This window comes from Drosophila erecta, unplaced genomic scaffold (genome assembly GCF_003286155.1).
Source record: "Drosophila erecta strain 14021-0224.00,06,07 unplaced genomic scaffold, DereRS2 tig00000092-arrow-pilon, whole genome shotgun sequence".
NCBI lineage: Eukaryota > Metazoa > Arthropoda > Insecta > Diptera > Drosophilidae > Drosophila > Drosophila erecta.
In genome coordinates, this window is record NW_020825207.1 from 11021252 (window position 1) to 11047989 (window position 26738).

The window sequence follows — 26738 nt, forward strand, 5'->3', positions numbered from 1 at the left end:
GGGGTGGTTAACTCCCACACAAATTATTTTCCCGCTGGCTTCCACTTTGTCGTTACTTCTTGTTCATCCGCTCCTCGACTCTCGCATTTTATTGTTGGCCAGAGGAGGCACCTCGCAGCTCCGGACTTGTCGCCTCACGTTGCCGCACTTTTTATATCCCCGGAGGAGCCGCGTTGGAGCTGGAGCTGGAGCTGGAGCCAAGGGATCAGGAGTCGGAGTTGCTGCAGATTGGTCAGACGCCTGCGGTGTTGCTGGACCCGTTTGATTTTAGTGCCCGGATTGGCAGAAGATGGCAAGTCGACTGGAGCTGGAGCAGACAATGTCCTGCTTCTGGTTCTCGTGTGTAATGATTTTATTACACGATTTTCTATCGAATTTTATTACCTTGGTGCATGACGGTGCGCCAGGATTGCGCCATGTCCTTTGCGCCCTTTTAGCCCTTGCGGCCATCCAAATGGAATTTACGCACTCATAAAATTTCGCCCCCTTTGAATTGTTTGGGAATATTTCGAATGGCCAAGTAGCCAAGCTGCGCTTTGGCCATCATAATTCAATATCATAAAACGTTTATCCAATTAATTTCTCTGGCCAATATTTATGATCGTTTCGTGCGGGCAGATGCAAGGATATTTACATAGATATAGCACTCTATGCATGTTGGACCTTATAAATGGCTCACATAGTTGTTATGGCATAGTTATGCGTTTGGGTTGGTTATAAAAATGTTCATTGATCAGGATGTGTGGGTGTCGAATGAATTTGGGATTTTATGGATAGCTAGCAAATTAATGGGGAACACGAATATAGTATATGATTAAATATTAAAGGTCTTTCAATTTCTACATAACTATTTCCTGAGTGTATTGGATTCCTACCCAGCAGGAATGACACCATTGTATTTATAACAACGAACTGTCATTCATCCATCGAACTGATTAGACAACTACCGGTTGCTGATCCACATTGATCTTGAAAATCTATCCAGCAAATGTGTGGAGGCACGCATCAATGGTTTTCGTGCCCCTCCCGCTTCATTCAGTTATTCAGCTGACCTAATCGAGTTTGATTTCCAATTACGATTATGCTGCTGCCACTTTTTCTAATGAGCACCACATGTCCCCACTCTACTCATCCAAAAAAAGGCAGTGAGTGAGCTTTTATTTGTATCTTTTATTCAGTTTTTCCGTAGCATTGGTTTCAGTGTCAATGTCACGAGGGCCGTGATGTTGCATGCAACGTTTCAAATGGCTGCATGCCAAAACTAATGGGCTTCCCCACGATGACGATGATTTAGCCGGTTTGTTCACTCAAAGCCATGTAGTTAAGTTCCAAACAACAGATTTGTATTCATATGTGGGTCGTGCTCACTCAGAGCCGGAATTATGGCTTCGTTTTCCATATTTTCATTCCCATTTTTGGATTTGGCAATGCATTATTTTACGGCTGGGAGGAGGTGGCGGGTTCAGGGTTCAAACAAAGCTCTCATTAAATGTTTGTAATGGGTGTGAGAAATATTTCATAATGGTTTATTGTTGTGAGATAAACTAGATGTGTTAGTGCTTCCTTTTCGCATTTGTTTATAGAGCAATATTTGTTTGGCCTTCGACGTGCACCGAAACAAATTCGTATGCTAAAAGTAAGATACAAATATTTCTACAAAAATGTTTGTATTAAAAGTTATTCAAATTAAAGATGATTATGAAATACATTAAACTGCGATTTGGAAATCCCCATTCGGACACACACATTTTTCTCAGTGCAGCTTTGGCCGAATTCGCGGCAATGTCAGTGTTGCCTCAAACTGAAAAGACTCATTAAGTGACATGCATACGTGCGGGAAATAGATTCAGCTTTGGATTCGGAATCTCCAGTGGATATCGCCGCCATCGGTGCTCGGTGCTCGGTGCGCTCTGCACTCCCAGCTTTGGGTTTCCAGATACTAACTCTCGATCTGCGCCCTCGTCGGGCGGCCAATGACGTCAGTTGAGCGAGCTTCTGAACCGCATCAGATATCTGAATATGTACCTAACAAGCCACCTAGCTACCTACCCATCTAGCCGTCTATCTATGTATCTTTGTATCTGGCCAGTTCATAGTTAAATGATTCTGTTGCCGTTCAAATATTTGCGTTGAGCTTCAGTTCTCATGCGAACGCCGCGGCGTACAAATGTGCGCACTAGAAGATCGAAAGGTCCTCAAGATGGGGCCCACTCTGGTGTGGCTGACCTTACTGGCCACTCACCTGGCAGATGCTGTGGTGCAGCACCGATCCTTGGAGGACGCTCGTCTGGAGCGCCAGCGCTTGGTGCACAGGTACATAAAGGTCCTCAACAAGGAGGAGGGAGCCATTCGACTGGTGGGCGGAGACAATGAGTACGAAGGTACGTGGATTTATAATGCCTACGGCATTCCATTTGTAAATCACATTGAATATCGTTTTAGGCAACATTGAGGTCCTGCACAATGGCAAATGGGGAGCAATTTGCGATGACGAGTGGGACGCCGCCGAAGGTGACATTGTGTGCCGACAACTGGGTTTTCCCGGCATGCGGAGGTATACGAGAAGTGGCTTCTTTGGGCCCGCGCGTCGTCGCTTTTGGATGGACAACCTCTTTTGCGAAGGTCATGAGCAGGAACTAGTGGATTGCCACTTCGAGGGCTGGGGCGAGAATGACTGCGAGCCAGGAGAGGCGGCTGGTGTGGTCTGTTATCCCCCGGAAAATGCACTGATCCCCGTGGCAACACCCGTCATCCGCGACGAGGATCTGCCCAAGTACCCGATCCACTCGAGATCGCGCTTGTATGTGCGACTGAGAGGCGGAAGATCGCGGATCGAGGGACGCGTGGAGGTCAGTTTGGATGGCGGCCGGTGGGGCAGCGTGTGCGCCGATGGCTGGTCACTTCTGGAGGCCAATGTGGTGTGCCGACAGCTCGGCCTGGGCTTTGCCAGTGAGGCCTTCCAAACGGATTTCTTTGGTGGCTCCAATGTGTCCAGACCCGTGCTCAGTGGCAGCGAGTGCTATGGCAACGAGACGGAACTGGCCGACTGCCTGCATCACGATGCAGGTCAGGGTATCGTCAGCTGCCATGGCAATCGGCAGCATGTGGCCGCTGTGATCTGTGACTATATCGCCCCCGATCTGGTGGTGGATTATCTGGAAATCGAACAGACGGCCCATCTGGAGGATCGACCCATGCTGCTGATGCAGTGCGCCATGGAGGAGAACTGCGTGGCCAACGAGGCGTACCGAATCCAGCGGGATGATCCCCACTGGCGATATCGATCTAGGCGATTGCTCAAGTTTACGGCGGCTGCCATCAACGCGGGCAATGCTGATTTCCGGCCATTTAAGGAGAAGAGCCAATGGGAGTGGCACATGTGTCACATGTGAGTACACAGTGAAAAGTACTGGACCATTTATTTTTTTTTTTTAAATTCCCTAGGCATTTTCACAGCATGGAGGTGTTTGCCACCTTTGACATCTTCGACCTGAGAGGTCAGAAGGTGGCTCAAGGACACAAGGCGTCTTTCTGCTTGGAGGACAGTAACTGTCTGCCGGGAGTTGCCAAGAAGTACAATTGCGCCAACTATGGAGATCAAGGTGAGCTTTATTATGACCTAGGATTTTACACTTCAATCAATCTGTTTGTAGGCATTTCCATTAACTGCTCGGATGTGTACCTGTACAATCTGGACTGCCAGTGGGTGGATGTGACGGACCTGAGACCCGGCTCCTATGTCCTCAAGATAGCCATTAATCCGGAGTTCAAGGTGGCCGAGATGAACTACGATAACAACGCTGCCATCTGCGATCTGATATACACTGAAAACTTTGCCAGAGTGCAAAACTGCCAGCTGGGGAGGCCTTAATGGGTGGATGGTTAGAATTAAGTGGGCGGTGGACTAGAACCAAATCAAGAAGTGCCAAATACTACGATTAACCAAAGGGAGCTTGTATATTTTCTACACTTATGTCTTTAACCCCAACTCGCATGCGATTTAATTAAATGTGCACATCTGAAAACTCTTGAACTGAACTTGAAAACCGTTGGGGTGGAAACATGTCACCGACATTGAGATACCAGAGTTTTTGGAACCAACCAAGCATTCATCAGGTGTCAATAGCCGGCGACTTATGCAGGTGTTGAAGTGGAACTAAGCGTGATATAAGTCAGAACCACATGAAATGGATTTTTCTGAGTATGATTTACTTACATATATTCAGTTATTTGATGTAAAGGTAATCGAAAACTGTTTGCTACTTTTCAATCTCTTTAAATTGTCAACCATTAAAAATTAATTTCTTAGTGGACCGTCGATACATTTTCAACTATCTCAAGGGGCTTTTGGTTATTGATTACTTAGTTCTTGTTTAAGGACGCTCTCACAAGCCACTAACCCCACTCATCAATTTAGAAGGATGCCGACTTAACCCTTTCCGCTTTCGGTTAAAAATGTAAATACATTTTGCGTGAAACTAAGTTTCGAAAAGCATAAGAAAAACAAACAACCTAAAGGACTTCTTCCTAAGACTTTTCTTTGGATTGATTGATTGCGCCGGTGGTTCTTAACATAGAACACTGAGTAACCCCAAAAATTTAATTAACATAAGCGGTTTATGCGGGTCCTGCCGTGGAGCAAAAACAAGAAGCTTTTAATTTGTATTTCGTTTGTGGATTAACAAATCAATCAACGTGCGAAGAGGCCAGATTTCCATTGAACCATTTGGCCCCAAGAGGAATTTGTTGTCTGTTGGATTGGAGCTGGGCAATAACTTTCTGGAACGCACTCAGCTATCATCAAATCAGTCAAAGTCCGGCAGGGGAAGTAAAAAATAAATGATAACCGGGAGAATGCAGTCAAGTGTTATAGTTCTTCGAGCTATCAGACACGTGCACATACGCGAACACCCCATAACACCCATCTGCACACCCAACCACCCAGGCTGATCGGTGGTGGGGAGGGGGAAAGGGGGCAAGCAAGCATATAAATAATTGAAATGTTCACTCACTGACCCAGCTCTGGCACACTGAAAAAAATCTGTGCAAAACATACATCTCTGTCAGTTCTTTTTGATTAGAGAATAGTTGTTCCATAGTTAACAATTGGTTTGTCCAAAATATCAATAAATCGCGTAAGTAACTAAGGCAGTGTGGTACGTTTTTTCCAGTGCACTCTATACTATTCGCTTTCTCTAGAGACTTATACTTTTGCGAAATTGCAGCACTTCTTTTGGCTGGGTGGGTGATGCCAGTGCGGATGACCCTTAGTCCCAGGCATTAAGCAATCAAACGTTTGATTTTCATTTATCGTGTAATCAAGCGTAAAAATAGCTTCGTGACCAAAGTGACTCATCATCATCCTGATCCTGTCATGTGTGCACGTGTGTGAGTGCGAGGTCCTTTGCTCCTGCTGACCACTTATGGCTGGTGTTGATGACATTACGACCATTTGATTGCCTCACATGCAGCGACCATCCATCATCAGGGTCGAAAAATCGTTGGCCTGGCCTGAAAAACCATTCCTGATAACAGCTTCAGCTCTAAGCCAACTGTATATGGCACATTAATTGGGATTTCAACTGCGGGATTTTCGCTGCTATGTGTGAGGCAATCTCAGTGCCGGCAATTAACCCATTAGCGAACTGGCATTCTATTACCTTCTGGCTTTTAACCTTTTCCGCTTCATTGGAATATTCAAATAGCTGCGCATCGAATTAATTGTAATTAAAAATTAAAATGATTTTAACATTTTTAATTATGCAATTTGCTTTTCATAATAATTAAAACAAATGGTACCTCCATTCCAAACAAAAGCCAATAAATGCCCACACAAATGAGCCAACAAGCTAACCGTCTCTTTCTGCCGCCATATCCCCCTCTCTCTTTTCTCTTTCGCATCGTCAATGTGTCGCACCAACCATGAAAATGATAACAAGCCAAATGTGCCCTGAAATTTGCCGTGGAAACGTTGGAAAATGGATGAAAATGGGAGTGGGGATGCTATCATCAGTCTGCCACAAGGACGAGCAGAGAATTCTCGTGTGTGCGGTGAATGGCGGTTTGAAGGGTGGTTGCCTGGCGTCTAATGAGTTTATTCCCAATTAGCCGCATTTAAAATTCAAAATCTTTGCCAAAATGTCGGTGGTCGCACAAACAACTAGAAAGTGGAACATTGAGAACGAACGAATACTTTAAATTTTGAGAGTTAGCTTCATAGAGTGCTAGTTAATCAACCCTTTCGTCAATATGTACTATGATATTGAAATCACTTATAAAGGTGACTAAGTCTATGCGTTTAATAAAATGCATTCCAAAAAACGGCATTCAACTTTTATTGATTACCCAAACTCGAATATATGATTCGTCTGAGAAATCTGTCAGCACAATTTCACTCGTATAAGAAACATTTTAAATTCACTTTACGATTGGCAATACTGAAAATTCACCACTACAATCAAGACAAACTTCCCTTAGATACTTAGATTTCCACACCTATGCATCGAAGCCACAAAACTTTAGCTATTAAATGTGGTGCACTTGTCGCAACAAAATAAGTGTAAATTCCGGCCGCAAAGGACCAACTTATACCAAATTTACACTCACAGAAATTGCTTTAAAAACTGTCATAAAACTGCAAATGGCAAAGGAGGATAGCTGGCCAAATGCAATATACAAATGCAATATGGGAGCGAATGTGTGTTCCTTAAACGCAGCACTTTGCCAACAACAATTTCATTTGTCGTCAGTTGCGGAGCTCTGAATTCCTAAGGTCCGAGGACATCGATTGTCGACCGTTGTTGGAGGTCCTGCACCGAACGGCCATATGTGTGTCATTTTGACCCACTGCACCACCGACCAGCCATCCAGCCACCCAACCACCCCCTTTGCACACCATGGCCATGTCGTTTTAGTGAAATTGCACAAAATTGTTTTCCGTTTCGTTTCATTGGGTTCGGTTCGCTTCTTTCATTGGAAATGTGCATTTAAAATTTATTGCAGTCACAAGCACAAAATTAACTGCATATGGAGAGGAGGAGTGCTGACAATTGAAATAACAATTTGCTGGAAATGAAGTCGCCTTGGATTTCGATTGAATTTGCAGCTGACCAACATTTTGTAAACATTTGCCCGGCCGGGCTGCAAAATTCCAAACGAAAATGGAGAAATCTCCTTTGCTGATGGCCGCAATTATCGTGTTTCGCAAATCAAGTGAAAGTGAAGCAATTGTTGTGCAGCCTGCTCCACCAATCATTTGCATCGAAATTCATCTGGCTCAGTGGAAATGTGAAAAATGTGAAAAATGTGGGGAATACCTTATCGAATCCTTTATCAGCAAGGGACGGGCAGACTTTCCGCCTTTGATTTCTTGCCGTTGGCAAGCTTCCTGTTCTGACTCTTGATTACACAGCAGAAAACCCCTGACATCCGCACCACTTGACGTATATGTATTTAAGCTCACACCAAAGTCAAACGCATTGAAATGTGACTACCAGTCACATTCGCATTCGCAGTCACAGTCACAGTTCACTCCCACACATGCGAAGGCAAACAACACCGCAGGGACCCATATATCAAAAATCAACAGCTGCCGAGATGAGGAGGAAAAGTAAAAAATGAAAAATAAAATACGTGGAGGCTCCCCACTCACATGTGACAAAAGATAAACACAAGAAGAAACATTCTAAAATCAACAAAAAAATTGTGCAGAGTTGGGCGGAAAAAAACTTTCATGCTGGCGACATTTAAACATGGCAGAGAAGCCGATAAGAATGCAAATGAAACGACAAAGCAGTGCTAAGGGTTTGGTGGAAAGTAGGGACGAAAATGGCACGGAAAATGGGGCGCAAAAGGGGGCGGGCTTACGACCGCCTGAGGCAGCAGCAGCTGGCATATGAGTGGAGCCAATCTTAATTGCGGTTCAAAGGGCAAGCGAGCTGCAAAAAGCACAGGAAGTGGAAATCTGTAGGCGAAAATGGAAATTTTCGTCGTGATTGCTTATGGCTAGCAAACAAATTTAAAGCTAAAAGGGATTACTATGTAGGCGCTGTTAAATATTCATTATTTAATTCTTCTTTTTATTTGTAGCTTAGATTATATAGGGAAAACTATTACACGCTGTTCCTTTTTGGAATTTTTACATTTCATTGCGTAGTTGTAAATTTGTCGGTTCTTTCAGCTTAAAGCCTAAAAAAGTTTTCTAATCGTAGAAAAATAGGAACAAGAGCCTAGTTCTCCAAAATCGACCACAATTCACCTAACCACCAGCATAAAAAAGACAACAAAAGTCAACCGCTAAACGGAAGGCAGATACAAATCCATCCGTATACAAGTTACACCCGCTTAAGATACAATTTACGCATTGTTAGAGATACGAGTCTGACAAACAAAAAAAAAAAAACAAAAAATGCGGGTAAAATGTGACCAAAATGCTGAAAAAGGGCGCTGTAAACCCGGAAAATGTGGGCGGGCACAGCCAAAAAAGGAAGAGTCAAACAAGCGAAATGACAAACTCTGGTAAACCCCACCTTAAACCAGGAAATCACCCTCCCCACCCCGCTCACCACCTCCACGAACCCTTGCCGTTGACAAAAAGTTTTTAACACGCATACGCCGCGTTGCCAGCGACGCCAAGTTTGCGGCATTTCATTGCATACTTTCTGGCGCTCTGGCGTAGTCGTTGTCGTTGTGTGGGTGCCGCTTGTTATTTTTGCACTCTTATGAATTATTCGAATTTTATGCGACAAATCACCTGCGAAATATAAATTCCTAGAACCGCTGCCAGTGCCCTGGGGTTTCGTTTCGTTTCGTTTGGATTTTGGATTTGGTTGGATCTTTCCGCTCCGAAATCGCCGAGCACGTTCTGCTTGCCAAGTGCCACGTTACACCGTTAATCGTTCGTTAATCTGTCGTAAAATTTTCCCAACGCCATCAGGTTAAGTGGATGTAACTGACAATTGCCTTGCGACTGGAAAACTTTTTAATCGAAAAAAGATGTGACCGCCCATTGTGGAAAAACCACCCACGTTGTTTTCTAATTAAGTGCGCGGTGCGTGCTGTGCTTTGAGTGACACTCCGCAGGGTTGAAAATCTTTAAATAGCAAACAGAACGCTTTGTAACCGAATACCGTGGATATTCTTAAAAGCCCGTGCTTTTCCCAGAATCAAAGCAGAAAGCCTTTCAGCTGCTTCCAGGTTTCCTAAGTTGATTGTCAAAGGCCTTGCCACCGAAAAAATGAATTGCAGACAACAAATGCTATGTGTGTAAGTCAAAGATAAACGCTCTCTCTTATGCAACACCTTTTTCCTGGAGGGAAAACATGCATTCGCCAGCCGTACATCAAAAAATCCAGTAAAACAGCACTGAAAAAACAGTATTTATATGCTTTAGTTTTCTTACTTTTGTAGTATATCATAGCAATGTGTAAACATTTTTTAAAGTATGCGTTTTACTACACAATTAAAAATTGTTGTATAGCTTAAATTACATTTTCGAATAATCAATTTTTTTCTGTGTGCCCTGAAATTAACAAAGAAGCATTAAAATCATGTCAGCAGAAGTCAGCATCTTCTTTGGTCTTCAGTTCGTCTGGCATGTGTGGATATAGTTGTCGTCATTTCAAACAACTCAGAACACAAAAACTGGGAAACGCAAGGCGAAGTCTTCAAGTAAATGCAACTTGAACGGGAAAAATGTTCAACTGTCTCGTCATCATCCACGGAGCATACCTCGTACAATATTCCATTTGAATTTGATTGTCTGCGTAAGCCATGCAGCACATATATAGTGCGATAGTACAAAGTACCTCCATGTCCATGGCTCTGACTTCTTGCCAAGCTGTCACATTTGATATGCCCCTGAGAAAACTGCGGAGTTTGGGGAGATAAACAAGTCTAAGACCCTGGCGATGGCTATGAAGTTGATGATGCAGGCGATGGCAACTAGCAGGAATTATTTCTTTGCTCTTGCCAGCACAATTTGTTTGGGGCACTGAGAAAATAAAGCATTTCTTGCTGAACAAAAAGTTAATTCATGTGTAGGTTAAAATAAATAATAGTCTTAAAATGATTGTCTAGATATATGTTGAATAGCGTAACAAATTTGTTTTAATATCATATTTTAAAATACTATTTTTCCAGTGCACGCCGAACACGGAAAAGAATTAATGTTCTCCTGAGAACAAAACGCAAACATAATTAAACTTGCCATGAGCATTTTGCCATGATAGTATCAGCACTCCGCCCGATCGAAATATCTGCATCTGCAAATGCATCTGTATCTGTAACTGTATCTGAGGAGTTGTGTCTGCGGCGGCACGAAAATAAAAGCAAATTTGTCACATTGCCCAGACAGGAACATAAAATAGTTGGTGTGAGAAGGGGCAGGTCGTCATAATTCGCGACTAATGAAACGCGCGGGACTTCATTGCCTATGCGTCCTATGAAAACGCCTGTATCTGTATCTGACCCGCTGTCTTTGACATTTATGGGCGACAAACAGAACTTTTATGGCGCTAAAATTAGTGGCGAATTGTTGCCGTGTGGCAAGTTTGTCTGCGGACTACCGTGATGCCAAATATTGAGTCATAAAACGAGGCTTGATTGCAAGGAGACGTGGGCTGAAAAGTTGCAAGCAGTCTGTGGGATAAGTGCAACTAATTTGAGATATAGTCGCAACTGTAGTTTATCTGGTGCCCTGTTTTAATGGCCAACTAATTGCATGCATCTGTGGGAGTGCTTGTGGATAAGACCGAGGACTGGCAATGATGTTGTAGTTGGGGTTGGGGTTGGGGTCATGGGGACTCCACTCGAACCTGTGGCCAATTTTCGCACTTAATTATAAGCAAGCCCAGCTGCCAATTGCAGCAAAGCAAACAAAAAGCAGCAAAAACAGGACAATGCACTGAAAAATTGTTGAAATACCAAAATAAAAGTTTCTATTATATTTTAAAAATAACGAGCCTTTAAGACAAAGAGATTGCTTATTACTATATATGATTTCAATGAATCAAATTGGCAAACAAGCATAGATATAATGTTTTTGTTGAAATAAATAAGCATAACCAATGATTTTCTGTGTACGGGAATGGAAAAATCCCCTTCCCCAAATGTCTGGCCAAACAATAAACGTAAATAAACTTGGCATATATGAAATAATTTCTAGCCCTCGGCAGCGACGGCGTCTGCTTTAAAATGCATTTTCAATTTCAGTTCGAAAAGACAGGAGGGCTGAGAGAAAGTGGGCGGATAGGCTGGGTTTGTCGTCCTTTGTAAACTAATTTGCTTGGAAAATGGCAAACTCTCGCATATATATTGTGTGCAACCCATCTCATATTGGCGGAAAAATGGTGAAAAATGGGGAAAAATGGGGAAAAATTGGGAAAAAGGGAGCGCTTTGAGGCCTCTTTGCATAACAAATACACGGACACCAGCCCGAAACACTGAGTGCAAAATGTATGCAAACAATGTGAAAAATTCAAAAACAAGTAAGAAAACGTGGGGAGCGAACAAATGAGAGGCGAAAAAAAAACTGGGAGCCGCGGCAATCAACAAGCAAACAACGAAAAAAACACTGAAAAATGGAAAATGAAAAACAATTGCTCATTGTCTGAGCAATTATACACGCATTGCTGCGCTGCAGCAGTGGCAGCGCCAAATAAAAAGGACTCCAACCAAAGGACTCCAAGCAAAGGACTTGAAAAGGATATTGCGCACAGACACCGGGGACGAAGGGAGTGGGGCGACTTCCTTCCTTCCTTTTTGGCACATATGCGCCAGCTGAAAAGGATCTGACCAAACAAGTATTTTAATGAAAATGAACCAAATGGTTTGAGCCAAAGGGAATACCTTTGGGACTATAAATAAGTCCACCACATATCCAACGGCACAATTAAGCAGGAGCATTACAGAAAACAATAATTTCAAATTTATAAATTAATTTGGCGGACTTTAAAGAATCCAGAGGCGCTCAAATTTTAGTTTTAGTATTTATAACTCAATCACTTTAGGCATAAATCGTACATTTCCCCCAATATAACCATTTTCCCTTTTAAATATATACGATTTTTAAAAGCCTTTTGTCATCCAGCGCACATAAAATGTTTGCCATTCCATTTCATATCTTAAATAGCTTCGTAAAAATTCCAAATCGGCTATCATTACCCCCGTGTTACATTTCGGAAGACAAAAGGGAAGTATAAATATTTACCAGAAAACGACAAAAAGTTAACATTTCTTTGTCAATTTGGGCCCATTTCCCATTTTGGCTATATCTCCTGGCCTCCTTTCATAACTGGGCCAGCAATTTTACTGGCTCATTAAAATATGGCAGTCAATTTGACAAAAAGAACCCCGGGTAATAACAGCATCCTCCCAGGAGCAGGACCTGCCTGGAACTCAGGGAGATCCATTTGAAAAGAGAATAAAAAGTATTATGGGCGCTAAACTCATTTATAATTATAATGGACCCTTTACGAACGGTTTCTTTTGGCAACATCATTTTTTGTTCGCTGCCCAAAACCAACATCATAAAAGACAAATGAGCCGCATCCAAAAAGCAGGCCAAAATAAAAAAAAAAGAACAATAGGGCAACAGCCACTGTCATTGTCTTGTGTGGTCAAAATCAGCTTGTATTGTATTCCCTTTGAAAAGTCATCTAATATTTTATGTATTTTCTGCAATGCAATGGTGGGACAAATCGGGGGTTGTGTAGGGACGTCGAGGAAATGGCTACTTTTCTAAGCTTTTAATAATATCCTTTTTATGTCCACTAAATGAAGGATATAAAGTCAACACTTGGTACAATAAGGCGAACGGCCAAGCGGGACGACCAAAAGCTTTGCACATCTTCAACGCCTTCTCCTACACTGCGCGAAAGAGTGTGCAGAAAGAAAGCTGTCAAAATATTTTAAGCACGAAATAAAGACCATGTAGTGACCACGTAATGCTTCAAAATAACCTATTTCTTCGCCGATGAGGATTGTACAAATACTTACTTAAAATGTTTTTTATGATGGACCTAGTTTATTTTCTCTGTGCATCACATCCTTCTGACAGTTTTTTGTCCTCGCCGGCGGCATAAAAACTTCGGACATCGTCTCGGTCCAGCCGGGATTGCTTCTTAGTCGCCGTCCATTCTTCGGACAAGTTTTGTTCGCTTAGTTTGCATAAGTTTGCCTGCCGGGCGCTTCCGGTTAATGTGGTCGAGAGGAGCAAGATTCACATCCACATCCACATTCACAACAACATCACCGCGACGAACAACAAATAAGGAAATGGATCTGGCCAAAGCCAAAGTAGACATTTATATGGGCAAATCTTTGTGTGATTTCCGCTTCATTGGCGAAAGCTTTCTGGCGCCAGAGGACCGTATCACCCTTCTCATCCGGACTTCCATTCGCATCCCTATATCCCACACTTAATGTGTCCATCAATCTTACGCTTGGTCCAACTTTAACTTGTTATTTGGCTACTTTAAGTCGGGCCAAAGCCAAATAAAATCAATCAATTGAAAGTAACAACAGAAATGGATTCAATAAAGTGAAGAGCTTCCATTTCCGTATCCCTTTTTTTTGTGGAAGGGTTCAGATCGATTTGCTCATGAGTCAGCAGTTTTGGTAATCGAAAGTTAACTTAACGATAAGGTGCTAACTCTTTTAACAGACATCACTTTAAACCTTTACATAATTACTTCAACCTGTGATATCCGTAAGCTTCGATTTCCCCTTCAATAATCTTCCATCACTTTGAACACATTTCAAAACATTCCCTAAGTTTTTCCACTGCCAGTTTGGCGAAGGTACAGCAGCAACGGCCACTAGAGGAAAAAATTTCAATAAGCAATTAGATGGCAATTACTTGCAACAACTTTGGCTTGACTTTCGTTGAAGGGCGAAAGCAATTACTTGAAATTTATATGTGACTGCGGTGGCGGATCCTGAAGGGATCTCAAACTCCCTCAGCCAGAAGAACTTGGCTAACATAATTGAAACGCTCAAGAGAAACCGGCGATTGCCATCGAGTGGGGGATGGATAAACCTCGAACTTTCGGATGGATGGACAACTTGGTTGCCGGGCTAGCTGGCCGCAAGAACCGCAAAAACAACAATGTATTACACATAAACTTTGAGCAGGAGCATCGGCTAGTGTACACGAAAAAAAAACAGTATAAATTATACAAAGGTGCACTTATTTATGTATTTCACCTTAAAACACATTTCAAAATGCTTTGTTAAGTATAAAATCATTCAATTAACTGTGACTTCGGAAAATTGTTGTACAAAGCAAGCGAAATATTGCTTAACAACAACTTTTCATTAGTTTATCAATATGCACATGTGGTTGGCACATTTTTCCTCTGTGCACTATGAGTGAGTTGGATAAGGGGCGGAAAAACTAATTGAGTTACATATTTGGTGCTGACATGCGGAGCAAAGTTTCCTTCTGTGTTCGGCTTGGTGGTCCAACCAAAACTTTACATTGTTTAATTTTGGCAAATGTAGGAACACTCGAATGCGATTGCAACCCCAGACACTAATCTTTTGTTTGTCGCCGCCCAGCTTTCCTTTTCCTTTTACTTTTTCCTTTTCTTTTGTCGCAATACCAATCCCAAGTAGTTTGCCTGTGTCTTAACATCTCTTAATCTCTGCTGCTTGTTTCACAAAAACTTTCATTTGCACTACATACTTATACCCATATCCCATAACTTGGATTGGAAAAAGCCAGGGTAAGTTCTGCTCTTTCTCGGATTTTCCTTCCGGCGGCGCCATCTTTAACTTTCATTAGTAACGAGTATGTGTAAATCTGTTTTTCGAGAGTTGCCTGTAGGTTGTTTTATTTCTTTTGCCAGCACAAAGTTATAAGTTCTTGTAATTGAGCTGTGGGCTATGGGAGCATGGGGCGTATTCGTAATATATGATGACATTACATTATCATTTGTCAGCCAAAGAAAAACCAGCGAACCAGCTAGAGACGAGTGTCTGCCAGTAAATGTTCCTTAAATGGCACAACTTTAATTATAACAAGATAGAATGCTATTTGAATTTCTACATCATACATAAAAAAAAAAAAAAAATTTTTTTTATAAATTTCTAAATTTGAATGCAGATTTTTAGAGAATTACTTCAGAAACATTAAGCGGTATGCCACTTCAAAATCCGATTAGGATAAGTTGCGCTGCGTCTATGTCTCTGGAAGCTGCATGCTTAATCTTAACATTCTAGTTTTTGTAGTTCCTGAGATCGAGGCGTTGATTACAGAATATTTATTTATTTATAATTTATAATTTATAATATTTATTTATAATAAATAAACATTTATTTACCATGTAACGTATTATTTTTTCTAAAACCAATTTTTTAGCTCTGAAGTTAATGGTTTATCTTTTCTAAGAATTTGAGTGCAATACTCCGATATCCAATCAAAAGTCTGACCACTGAATTAATGCCCCACCAGTTTGTAACCGACATCGTTCTGCACATCTTTATCTCCATTTTATTTTAGAATCTTGCCCGGCGTCCTCCAAACTCATTAGTATGCAACAATGTGTCCGCTTACATTAATTGGGCGTTGCAGCTGATTTGAATACGGGTAATCCAGGCAGCAAGATTGAAATAAAACAAAAAAGAAAAACAGGGAAAACAGGGAAAACCCCAGAAGGGTAAGGAGTGGAAAATATTTAGCCAGGCTAACCGAACTAACCGCAAGCAGCTGTCCGCCTGATGAACAGCGCTTTTAATTGCTGACTTCGTTTTATTTTCGCCCTGTTGACTTATGGAAATTGGCAGAGCCGACTACTTATATTGGTTAATACCAAATACGCTGGCTGCATAATAACGAGCGGCTCATCAAGGATGCGATGCGGAAAAGTGGGCGGAGGGCGGGCAAAATGGAAGAGTGGAGCATGTGTCTATTTATTTTAATTAAGCACAGGTAAACCGTGTTCAACGTGGGCTATCAGGCGTGTGAGCCCTGTTCTTCCTTTGCGACACTTTGTTGCCATTTTTATACCCGTTACTCGTAAAGTCGGGTATACTCGATTCGGTGAAATACATTCATTAGTTAGAAGGAAGCGCTTCCGAGCCTATAAAGTATATATATTCTTAATCAAGATAAAAAGGAATGTCAAGATGACCATAATCCATGATAACAGATCCTTACTAAACCATATCTACTTGCGGATCATCTTCACAATTTTGCAAAAATGTTTTAAAAATGGATTGAATATTTAATGAAAACTTGCTTCTCACACTCACACTAGCTGAGTACCGGGTATCTGATAGTCGACGAGCTAGACTGCAGCTTTCTCACTTGTTTGGAATATTTTTCCTTGTTACTGGATTGCAAGTTGTTTCGGGTGTGTTGGGAAAACAACGGAGTGCGTACAACTAACGAATCACTAATTAATAAATTAGGACTGCGTCTGAGGCATTTTGCTATTGCCAGCACAATTATGCTGATTAATTTAGTAAAGCTTTTGTGTACTTGGCCCGCAACATTTTTTTCGGGAGCTTTGTTTTGCTAACTTAACTCTTAAAGACGCTTTCTTATTTATGGAATATTTAGATGGCTAGAAAGCTTACTATTATCTTGTGTGAATTTGTTTTGCAAATATATTTCAAGAATAGAAATACCAGCACTCCTTAAAACATACCTTACATTTAAATTTGAAAATTTTCAGTGCCTTGAAATCTTCTAAAACGTTACTTTGTGCCAACTTGGGGTCTCAGAACCACAGCCAAATTTAAATTATACTCTGGCGCAGCATTTAAATTTGCATTTTCATCTTTTTAAATGCAATAATACAGCAATAAAACCATCAACTCTTGACACTTGGCAGCCATTTTCATTTCTGCAGGCAAAATGATGTCATTAAAGGCACATGCTTATGGCATTTTGAAAGGCATTACGCATACGCCATGTAGAACGCAACAGCTGCGTTATGACAACGCAAATGCGTGTCTCCATCTTTGTCTCGGTGTATCTGTGCGTGTGTATAAACTCGAGTGTGTGCGTATCCGTTGAGATTTTCCGCCAAACATTTTACGTGCAAATATTTTAAGCCTTTGCTGCGAACATGGGATAACCAGGAACAGAAACAGACAAATCTCCACCCGCCGGCATTATTAGGCGCATATTTGTCGAGCAAGTGTAAGCACACCATATAAACATATATCTCCGGCACACTTCAGTATATACATATGTATGTATATATACTTATATTTGTTTCACATATGTGGGCCGTCAGCTGGCGCATCCGTATGCCCAAAAAACTCATCCCCATATTGTCTTTTCCCTGCTGAACCAAAAAAACGTGACTGCGTCATCTTTGGTGACTTATTAAATATTTTCGTTGTCGTTTCGCCTTTTCTGCTATCATATTTTTCTTTTTTGTACTTTTCGCCGCTGTGACTTTAACTGACATTTAATTGCCCCAACTTCTCAGTTAGACTTTTCTTAATTAATTAAAAAACTTTGCAAAAGCAAAACGCCAACTCACCTAGCACGATAACCTTTCCCCCACTCATATTCAGTTCCAAAACCGCATTTTGGGGCATTGTTGCTCTGTTTTAGTGGCTGAAACTGTTCCAAAGTAAGAGTCATGCCACGTTGGAGTTGCCCGAAGTCAAATAAAAGATTTGCGGTTGCCGATGAATAAGCGAGCGGCTTTCCCTGGCCAAAACCAGCCGCAATAGGTGACTTTGACTTGGTGGTCGTGGGGTCAGTAATTTCATGTCTCATTTGCGGCACATTCGAAACCAAAACCGCAGAGCCGAAAATGAAAGACTTTCGAAGAAAGCTTTGTGAACGATGAAATTAGGGGTGTATTCATGCGATTTTGATCGCTTTAACGCATCTGTGTTCCACTTATTCAATATATTTCATTGCTTATTATTCCCTGACGCCTAAATATTGTTTTAGTGGTAACACATTTTTATTAGAATGTTTTCACAGCACACCTGCTGTTGCCACATTTTATCCGCCCAACAAAGCAGAATTCGGAACGAAATGTATTTTTTCCCCGTTGCCAGGACAAAAGAGGGAATTAGTTAACATGCAAAAATAATCACAGATTTGGAGCTATATACCTTTCTGTTGCCAAAATGTATCTGGTCCCATACATATGCAGTTTTAAAACTTTGTACTGTCTGTAGTTTCTGTAGTTTCAGCTGTTTCATTTGTTTTGTTGCCTTCTCCGTTGCTATTTAAGTATTTTATTTGTGTTTTGTTGCCTAACAAGTATTACTTAAAAGACATATCCAAGCTGATGGGATTTCGTCCTTTTTTCCGTCTAGTTCCTTGCTTTTATTGTGACGTTGCTAAGCGGCAGCAGGAGCATATCAAATTTATAGAGCTTGCTGTACTGTCTGTTTCGTTTTAGCACTGACTGCGATTGCTTAAAGTGCAAGTGCACTGGAAAAAGTCAGAAGGCATAAATAATTAAGTCTAAACTGTTGCTTATATTTATATGCTTTTTGTGATGCAAGTATACCTGAATCAAATCATAATCATGTTTTTTGCAGTGTATCTATACGTATTGGAGAGTGCATGACTAGATGGATGAAGTGTATGTGTTTATCTTGTCGCCATCTGCTTTTCCACTGCTTTGTTCTGTTTAATTTTCTGCTTGCTTTTGCTTCCTGCAGTTGTTTGTCCTTTTCCCAGCCCTGCCCTGCTTTTCCAGCCCACCACCCACTTTGGCTTTGTCTGTCCTTGCATTGTTTTCATTAATGTTATTATTCAACATTTCTGTGTTCACATCATCCCATCCGACGGTAGTTTCTAATTTGTATGCATAATTTACAGCCACGCCGAGTTCGAGTGGAAGGACACACACATATGTGTCCTGGCGTCGGCGGAAAATTGTGAGCGGGTTGGGGGGCGGGGACATTTTCAATTGTCAACAGGCTTGTGTGTGAGCTGGAAAATGTATCTGTGAGTCTGTCTGAGAATTGATGAGTTGATGCCTAAGTAAGTCGCTGACAAGTGGGAATTTCTAATCAAAAGACCGAGAGATATTGATTAATTAGAGCTTAAACACTTAACGCCACTTGCATTAAGTGTTTGGGTAAAGTCTTAATAGTCACATATGAGTATTAATAGTTTTCGATTGAGGTTCTGAGGCCACAAAACATATCGATAATTAATGTAGTTAAGGGTTGAAGGTTATTTCGTTTATAATTTGCGTTTTTTTTTAAATGTAATTTCTGTAAAAGTTTTGCAAAGAGTAAACTCTTACCTTCGGTGTTTGCCAAATTGAAATAGTTTTACACGATTGCCTGTCAGAATGCAAATAAGCAAACAAAAAGGTGCAGAAGAGCAGGAAAAAGTAACCAAAACTGTAAGGAAAATTGCATACCGAAATATCCTTAACATTCCCGAATGTTTTTTCCCTGCCAAAGTAAACAATATTTGGCTAAACTTTTAATTAAAGAAAATAGAAAAGGAAGCCAAATAGGGGTGGCCAAATTGCACCACGTATTGTTATCGTTTGGAATTGCGCAACTGCAACTGCAACTGCAATCAATCTAAATGTCGAGCTGTCAATAAAATTGTCAGCCGAGCTGCTGCAGATGGTCCAGCATCCTGTCAGCCAACTGCAGGAGCCAAGGAAAACACGTTTGCATACCTCCTTTCAGCTGACTGCACTCGCAACCTTTTCCTGCTAATAGAATGGGCCAAGGGGCCGGAAGGAAGGGGGTGGGGGAGCGGTTAGGGCCAGTTTGGTTAGCCAACATTCAAACGAGAGCTAGTCGTGTGAAACAAAGGCGAACACATGCGACCTGCAGCTTGATTTGGTAACACATATTTGACACATGTCAGGCCAACAATGCTTGGCAAAAAAGGTCAAACTAAGGCATTTAAAAGTTTAGTACTGCAAGCCTAATGGATTTCAAACAAAAAGAAAATTGTTGCGCAAGGAGACCACAGTTAGCAGTGCTGCTAACGAACTTAAATAAGATTTTCGTTTGTGTCACAATATCACGTATAAGTCAAGCTATCCACTTAATTGTTTCACGACTCATGAATATTTCAAGTGCGCTTATTGCTGGAAATGAATGTAACACAGATACAGCGCAGCAGTTTCATATTTGAGATTAAAAGAAAAACTTATATGTTTCTGTACCTTTATACCCATCTTGACCTTTTCAGCTCTTCAGCGACGTGCGCACATTTGGCTGCTACTTTCCTCAATGCACTTCAATGCGCTTGACATTTTTATTAAAAGCTTTAAGTTGTTACTGCAGCCAATGTGCACGCACACATGCGCGCACATACACATACATAAATGTCAGGCAGCCAGAAAGGATATTCGCTGCAATGGCAACGGCTGCTGGCAACTTATTGGCTGCAGGACACACACACACGCATTTCGCATTTCTCTGCTCCTGTCTTATGCAACAATGTAATAATGCCAGCCAGCAGTCTATATCAAGGCAACTTTAACTTTCCCACGTCAGTTCGTAGTCATTTTTCTATCCCGCCGGGATTTACTTATGACACTAAAACTGGAATGCAAGCTGGCATCATTTATTTCGCCGGATTCCCAGAAGCAGCAGAAATTGCATTTTGCGTGACATTTTTGTGAAAACTCATTTGATAAATGATTGCGTACAATTGAATCCGCCGGCGGGGTGAGCACTTAAAGCGATTCGCGAATTGGGCTAATGACAATGCACATCCCGGTCGATGGTTGTTCCTTCAATGGCTCGGCATGTGCCCCATTTTAATATGCCAAACACATGTCGTATGCGCAATATTCGCAATGCCAGTTTGTCTGCGGGAATTTTCGCTTTCGCACACATAATTTTCGTGCATAATTTGGAAGGATTTCAACTGGGTCGGATCCTGCGGCAAACAGATTTGCAATGCACAAAACGTTTATGCGATGGGTATGTGAATGCCTGGCACCGTCATTCACCCCTTTTCCGCCCGCCCACATCCACCCATGTCTCTTCGTACACCGAGCGAAACTTTGGCGACTCTATGCTGATTTTCGAAAAGAAAATGGACACACTAATTGCTTTCCAGTTGAAAATGATAATTGATGAAATCATGATAGGTTCGTTATATCTGCTGTGCATGGAATCGATGATGTTTTTGTCAGCAATTTCATTCCTTTTCTCTCAGTGCACCCACACAACCCACGCTGTTCATAATGGGCATAAACATTCTCGCATCCGTTGCCGTTGATTTGGTCGCCTTTGCTTTGTCTTCCAGCTGTTGTGCGTTAGATATTTTGACTATGCCGCTGCAAAATGTTGTACGATTCGATATTGTTGTCCTCGCTTCCCCGCATTGCATTTGTCGGATGTGGCAGGACCTGCTGCTTGTGTATTCCTGTTGATCCTGCCGCTGCTGCCATGTCCTGATAATGACGGCGGCCTGGATATGAGCCTTAATTTAAGTTTGTATTAATAATGGCAGTGAGATTCGGCCTCCACATGCTGGAACCCCTTAAATCAATAATGCATTTAATAATCACTCGTTCACAAGTTGTAGAAAACTGATGCTCCTAAACCTGATTAAGCCATTATTGGTTGAATTAGTTGGATTGGTTGAAATGCCTTAGCTTTAGTTATGTAAAACCAGTCTGCCTAATTAGTAATTACAAGTTGTAGAAAACTGGGGGCTTGAGATGCTCCCAAATATGATTAATACCATTATTGGTTGAATTAGTTAAATTAGTTGAAAGTGCCATAGCTTTAGTAATGTAAACCAGTCCGTCTTTCCAATAAACCAGATTCCTATATAAATCGCTTCAAGAGCGCCATTTTCGCAAGTTTCAATTATTATCCCACAAAGTCGACTGCCAAACCAAAAGCAATCAATTCAAATGCGGCAGGTGGAGAAGTTGAGTGTATTTGCTGGGGTGTTGGGAGGATATGCGAATCACAATGGCAACTGTTTTGCAAACAACAAATGGTCAACATGCAATCGGGCAAACATTTGCATGCCAAAGGCAGCCGAACAACAATTACCATATAAAATTTGAAATGATTAAGCAACAACCACAGTGGCAACAACAAAGGCGACCAGCAAAATGAAAACGGAATGAGATTTCATTGTACATGCCCATGTAGATACATAATGAAATGTGCTGAACCTCCAGTGATGCTGACAGCATAATCAGCGCATAATTTGCATAAAATTAAAATATGATTTTGCGTGACCCAACCACATCAGAGAAAAGCCCGCGATGATTATTACCGAGGGATATGGTAAGGATCAAATAAAGCATTTGAATATGCATTTATTCTCGCCCTCAATGCACAACTAAACCAGGTTTGATTTTATAAAAATACATCAGTTTTTAAACACCGGTGAAATTATATGGCTTTATGTCCTTGGGTAAAAGCGGTTGGATATTTGTATATTTCGGATATAGGTCTTCAGGTCTAATCAATTTGGGAATCGGAATTTGGGGTTCAATTATCTTCGGCATCTGAAAATAACAGTTTTACTGAAAAACTTAGTTTTTGTAGCACTTTTGTGTAATCTTTACCTTAGGTAATTCAATTTTAGAGGGAGGTGGTGGAGGTATCGGCGGCTTTAACTCAGGTATCTGTAATAAGGAATGCACTTATTGTAACAAAAAATTAAACTTTTTTTTATTTTTCGTATCTTGTTTCTAATTGAGAACTTATGAATATGCAGATAATACGATTTTTTAGAAATTTATATCACTTCTTACCCCAGGCAATGGTATTTGAGTCGGCCGTTGGGTTGGTAATAAGCGATTTATTAGTTCATCAGTATCAGGAATTTCGGGAATTTTAGGTGGGTTATATTTATCAATCAAGTCTCCGGAGGGTAAACTACCATTTACCAAATGATTCGTTTCAGGAATTTTTGGAGGAATCGGCGGTTTTAGCCCAGGCACCTGTATTAAAGTATACAAGTATGGTTTTAAAAAAATTTGGTGGACCCAAAAATGGACACAATGGTAATCGTAAAAAAAATGTTAAAAATTCGTTCTTTTATTTTTCTTACCTCGTGTGGGGGGATTTTTGGAGGACCTACCAAATTATCTGTTGGATGTGTTGGAACTATTGGATGAGTTTCTGATCCAACCTCAGTTATCTAAAAAGAAGCCTTTTATTATGATAGTGAACTCAGATGTGAATACAATACATACTGGGGTCATAGTTGGATGACTCGAATTCTAATGAGGAATAAATTTATATACAAATAGTTTTTCGAAATTTCTATCAATTCTTACCCCAGGCAATGGTATTACTTTACCCGTATCAGGAGTTATGGGATTTATTGCCGGGATTTTTGATATTTCCTCTGGATTCTAAAATAAAGACGCTTAATGAAATACTATTCAGAAAATCATTTGAATCCTTACATTCAAAGACACTTTTGGCGGCCTTCCGCTTGGTAATATATCATTAATCAATTTTTCTGTGTCAGGAATTTCGGGCATCTACAACAAAGAAGTTCATAAAGCCTGGCACATAAATTTAAAATTCGAAACATACCGAAGGATCTTTTGGAAGACTCAAATTCTTGCGAAGTAAATAAAAATATTATTAAACTTATTTTTCATATCAATTTTTAATCCTTACCCCTGGTAATGGTATTCCTGGTGAGATACCACTGGCTATTTCATCTGTATCAGGAATTGAAGGAGTTATCGGAAGACCTCCGACACTTCCTCCTGAAATCTAACAAAAATGGTTGGTTTTTGGCATTAGTTTTGAATATAATACTTACCGGAGGCAAAATAACGTTGCCCAAATTATCTGTGCCAGAAATTATGGGATTCGTTGGTGGATTTCCCGGCGTTGTACCAGTTATCTGAAAAACAATGTTGACTATGCCTTAGGGAATGAATTCTGATACGAGTAATATAATACCAAATAGCAAACTTTGAAATTTTATTTCTAAGTACTCTACTCAGTACTTTGAGTACTTACGTTAGTTGAGGAATTGCTCGATGGCTTGGTTTGATTTCCCACGTGTTCAGGTAATAAATCCTCACCGATAATTTTGTTTGATTCAGAATCTGTTTTGTTTCTCGTAGGGTTTTCCGAAATTGGCTTGAAATTATTAATTATAGGGTATAATATAATAAAAATAAATTGTGATATAGTTTCCGGTTTTCTTACGTTTTGGTCGGATACTTCCGGCTTCTTAATAATGTTGTCATTGGGATCCAAATTTGTTGTATTAGCTGAACTCTCAGTAGATACTTTATTTGCATCAGGAACAATCTATTAAAAAATTAAAAAAAATCAAAAGGTTGGGGAATTTTATTGGGGAATCTTCTGAAATGGGCTAAATAAATATAATTGGTATTTAATCTTGTTAGGTTTCTCAACAAAATATTTTCTGCAATTACGCATTTTCTTACCGGTTTTAATGTAGTTCCTTTTCCCGGGTGTTGGCTTCCATCTGTTTCCTGCCCAGGATTTGTTAAAATTTCGCTCGAGTTGACATGTTTACTCTATTAAATGAATTACAAGGGATTTAAGGAAGTTGACAAAACCATATTTTTCTTACTGGTGGTATAATTTCCGGATTACTAATAATGGTGTCGTCGGGTGCCGGACTTGAAGTATTTACTGAACTTTCAGTTGATACTTCATTTTCACTGGGAACAGCCTATTAAATAAATATTTTTAGCTTGAATTCATTTTCAAAAACATGAGTGAATCAATTTTACTGGAACTTTGATAGGAAGGGAAGGCTCTTTATCTTTAGCAATGTTTTCTCCGATACTATCGCCATCTTCCGGTAATAAATCCGGGGGAGTAACCGTAACTATTTCAGGATTTTCCGGAAGTACCGTTGAGTTTTGAGGGTTCTTCGAACAGGGCTACGAATATTGAGTGTTGGAGATGATAAAGGTGGTGGTATCAAAGCTACTTAAGGCATATATAAGATTTTATGATTAGTTTTCCTTACCGGGATCAACGGTTTTGTGGTGGTGGGAATGAGGCAGCTTCCATTAATGGCCACAAATGGTGGAATACACAGAAATTTGGGCATAAAAAAATAGGCGTCTGAAAATTGCCACGAGACCGATATAGCTACAATCCACAAAATTCGCATCTCGCTCGTTAAGTCTCTGTATGAAAACTAAGTGATGCTTTAACATTTAACAGAACAACTGAATCCAATTAAATTAATACAGCAGCCCAAAGTTAAAGTCCAAGTCTAATCTAAATAGGTTTCGCCTGTTTCAGAAAGCTAGCTTCGAATAAATAGGATGAATAAATACGATATCGAATAAAAGCTCGGAAATAGGCGAATAAATTCAAAGTGCCGCTGGAGGGGTGCAAATAGGGAAATTGTCACCCATCAGACGTGTCAAAGTGACAATTTTTTATTTACACATCCCCCTTCTCGACGCCCGTGATGAATGACAAAAACAACAATGGCAGATCTCATGACTCTGGTCACATTTGCGTGCGAGAGCGACGTGAGATGCATGTAAAAATTCGTAGGGAGTAGGAAAAGTGTGGCCATGGCACAGGTAAAAATGCTTTGACATTTGTCTTTATTACACAGAAAATAAATCATTCTGTCTTAAATTTATAAATTGCATGTTACAAAATACAAGGAATATTTAAGCTCTAGTGACATAGCATTTAAATTAGGTTGATATTTTGAATTCCTCATTACCTCTTGAGAACTCCTTAACGATTGTTTAAAGTAAAGTAACTTCATTAGATGTCTAAAGTGCAAGATTGATTTTCCTTATAAACTGCACTCCTAATAAAGCGGGATTTTTTAAAAGTTTAAGTCTAGTTTTTTTCTGTGCACCTATAGTTGATATGAAGCCATCAAGTTGTGCACTCGGTTTATTTATCAACAGATTAGCAGGCCGTTTCGTTGGCTGTCGCCATCTCATTCGCCTTCCTTAGCTCCGTCTCTGTCGCTCCAGTGGGTGTAATGGCACATGAAATCGCAATAAACATGACACAGAGCGTAGCAACTTTTGCGGCATGTAGTTAAGTATAACTTACGCCCAGAGCGCACATAATTCAAAAATTCTTCTTCAAAAGGAAGGGGTGATTCAGGGGTGGGTAAGAAGGGGGCGTAAGGGGATCGCTCGGGGATTCTGCAAGTAGCAGTCACGCTTTTGAGAATGGGCGAGTGGGCGTGTGGCGACAGTGGGGGCTTCCCTTGGGTCTGTTTTGTCCTTTTCCATCGCCATCTGCCTCGAACTGTGAAATATGTTGCATACTTTTGTGGGCACTCTATCTCTCTCCATCTTTATATTCCCCATCCGGTCGCTCCTTTTGACTTTTGCGGTTTATTGTAGGCGTGGCGCGTGCCAAACTTAACATACACAATCATTTTCGTGCCACACCATTTTTGCTTTCCTCTCACGTCCCAAAAAATAGAGGATGGGGTGGCCAAGTGGGTTGGTAGTAGGTTGGTAGTGCAATATTCAGTTGGCAGGGTCCTTCGGGTCTGGCGCGTATAAGTTCATAATTCATTCCTTCATTATTATTTTCATTTTCACATTTTCGGTTTCCTCTCCAGTTTTTCTTTTTTATGGATTTCTCTGTCCGGCTCTTTCGGTTTTCAGTGCCGTTGACAAATTGTTTTAAATGGCTTTTTCAGAACGGTTCTGTTCTGTTTTTATCGCATTTATTTAATAAAGCAGTTCTGGTAAATGTGACGGACTATGTTGAACAAACTAAGTATTAATACTATTATATACACGAGGATATCATACACAACCTTTTCGAATTTCCTAATAAAAGTTGAGCAATCA

At 40.7% G+C, this 26738-nt stretch overlaps 3 protein-coding genes across 3 annotated transcripts; 1 reads left to right on the forward strand and 2 right to left on the reverse strand.

Moving 5' to 3' along the window:
- The first annotated feature begins 2128 nt into the window (after window positions 1-2128).
- On the forward strand, window positions 2129-4033 carry LOC6548285 (lysyl oxidase homolog 3B). The gene is made up of 4 exons (XM_001975075.3): window positions 2129-2381; window positions 2443-3388; window positions 3445-3602; window positions 3654-4033. The coding sequence occupies exons 1-4, from the start codon at window positions 2168-2170 to the stop codon at window positions 3869-3871; spliced, it is 1536 nt and encodes a 511-aa protein (XP_001975111.1). The 5' UTR covers window positions 2129-2167; the 3' UTR covers window positions 3872-4033.
- Window positions 4034-22217: 18184 nt separating this feature from the next.
- LOC6548284 (leucine-rich repeat extensin-like protein 5) lies at window positions 22218-25089 on the reverse strand. The gene is made up of 16 exons (XM_026980455.1): window positions 24917-25089; window positions 24675-24827; window positions 24512-24613; window positions 24363-24455; window positions 24118-24222; window positions 23926-24048; window positions 23723-23806; window positions 23575-23673; window positions 23488-23514; window positions 23355-23432; window positions 23223-23300; window positions 23139-23165; window positions 22994-23083; window positions 22695-22883; window positions 22506-22565; window positions 22218-22445 (listed from the first exon to the last, which is right to left on the reverse strand). Exons 1-16 carry the CDS (start codon window positions 25061-25063, stop codon window positions 22314-22316), a joined length of 1587 nt encoding a protein of 528 aa, XP_026836256.1. The 5' UTR covers window positions 25064-25089; the 3' UTR covers window positions 22218-22313.
- A 909-nt stretch (window positions 25090-25998) lies between these two features.
- On the reverse strand, window positions 25999-26243 carry LOC26526694. The gene is given in 2 exon segments (XM_015157352.2): window positions 25999-26063; window positions 26066-26243. Coding segments are annotated over 2 exon segments (243 nt in total).
- Window positions 26244-26738: the final 495 nt, after the last annotated feature.

Excerpts from the sequence above, each read along its gene's own strand:
- LOC6548285 (XM_001975075.3), top strand. The coding sequence starts at position 2,168 with ATGTGCGCACTAGAAGATCGAAAGGTCCTCAAGATGGGGCCCACTCTG. Across the intron at positions 2,382-2,442 it reads CGGAGACAATGAGTACGAAG|GCAACATTGAGGTCCTGCAC; the intron begins GTACGTGGATTT and ends ATATCGTTTTAG. Across the intron at positions 3,603-3,653 it reads CGCCAACTATGGAGATCAAG|GCATTTCCATTAACTGCTCG; the intron begins GTGAGCTTTATT and ends ATCTGTTTGTAG.
- LOC6548284 (XM_026980455.1), bottom strand. The coding sequence starts at position 25,063 with ATGCGAATTTTGTGGATTGTAGCTATATCGGTCTCGTGGCAATTTTCA. Across the intron at positions 23,807-23,925 it reads CGAGCAATTCCTCAACTAAC|ATAACTGGTACAACGCCGGG; the intron begins GTAAGTACTCAA and ends ATTGTTTTTCAG. Across the intron at positions 23,084-23,138 it reads GTCATCCAACTATGACCCCA|ATAACTGAGGTTGGATCAGA; the intron begins GTATGTATTGTA and ends GCTTCTTTTTAG.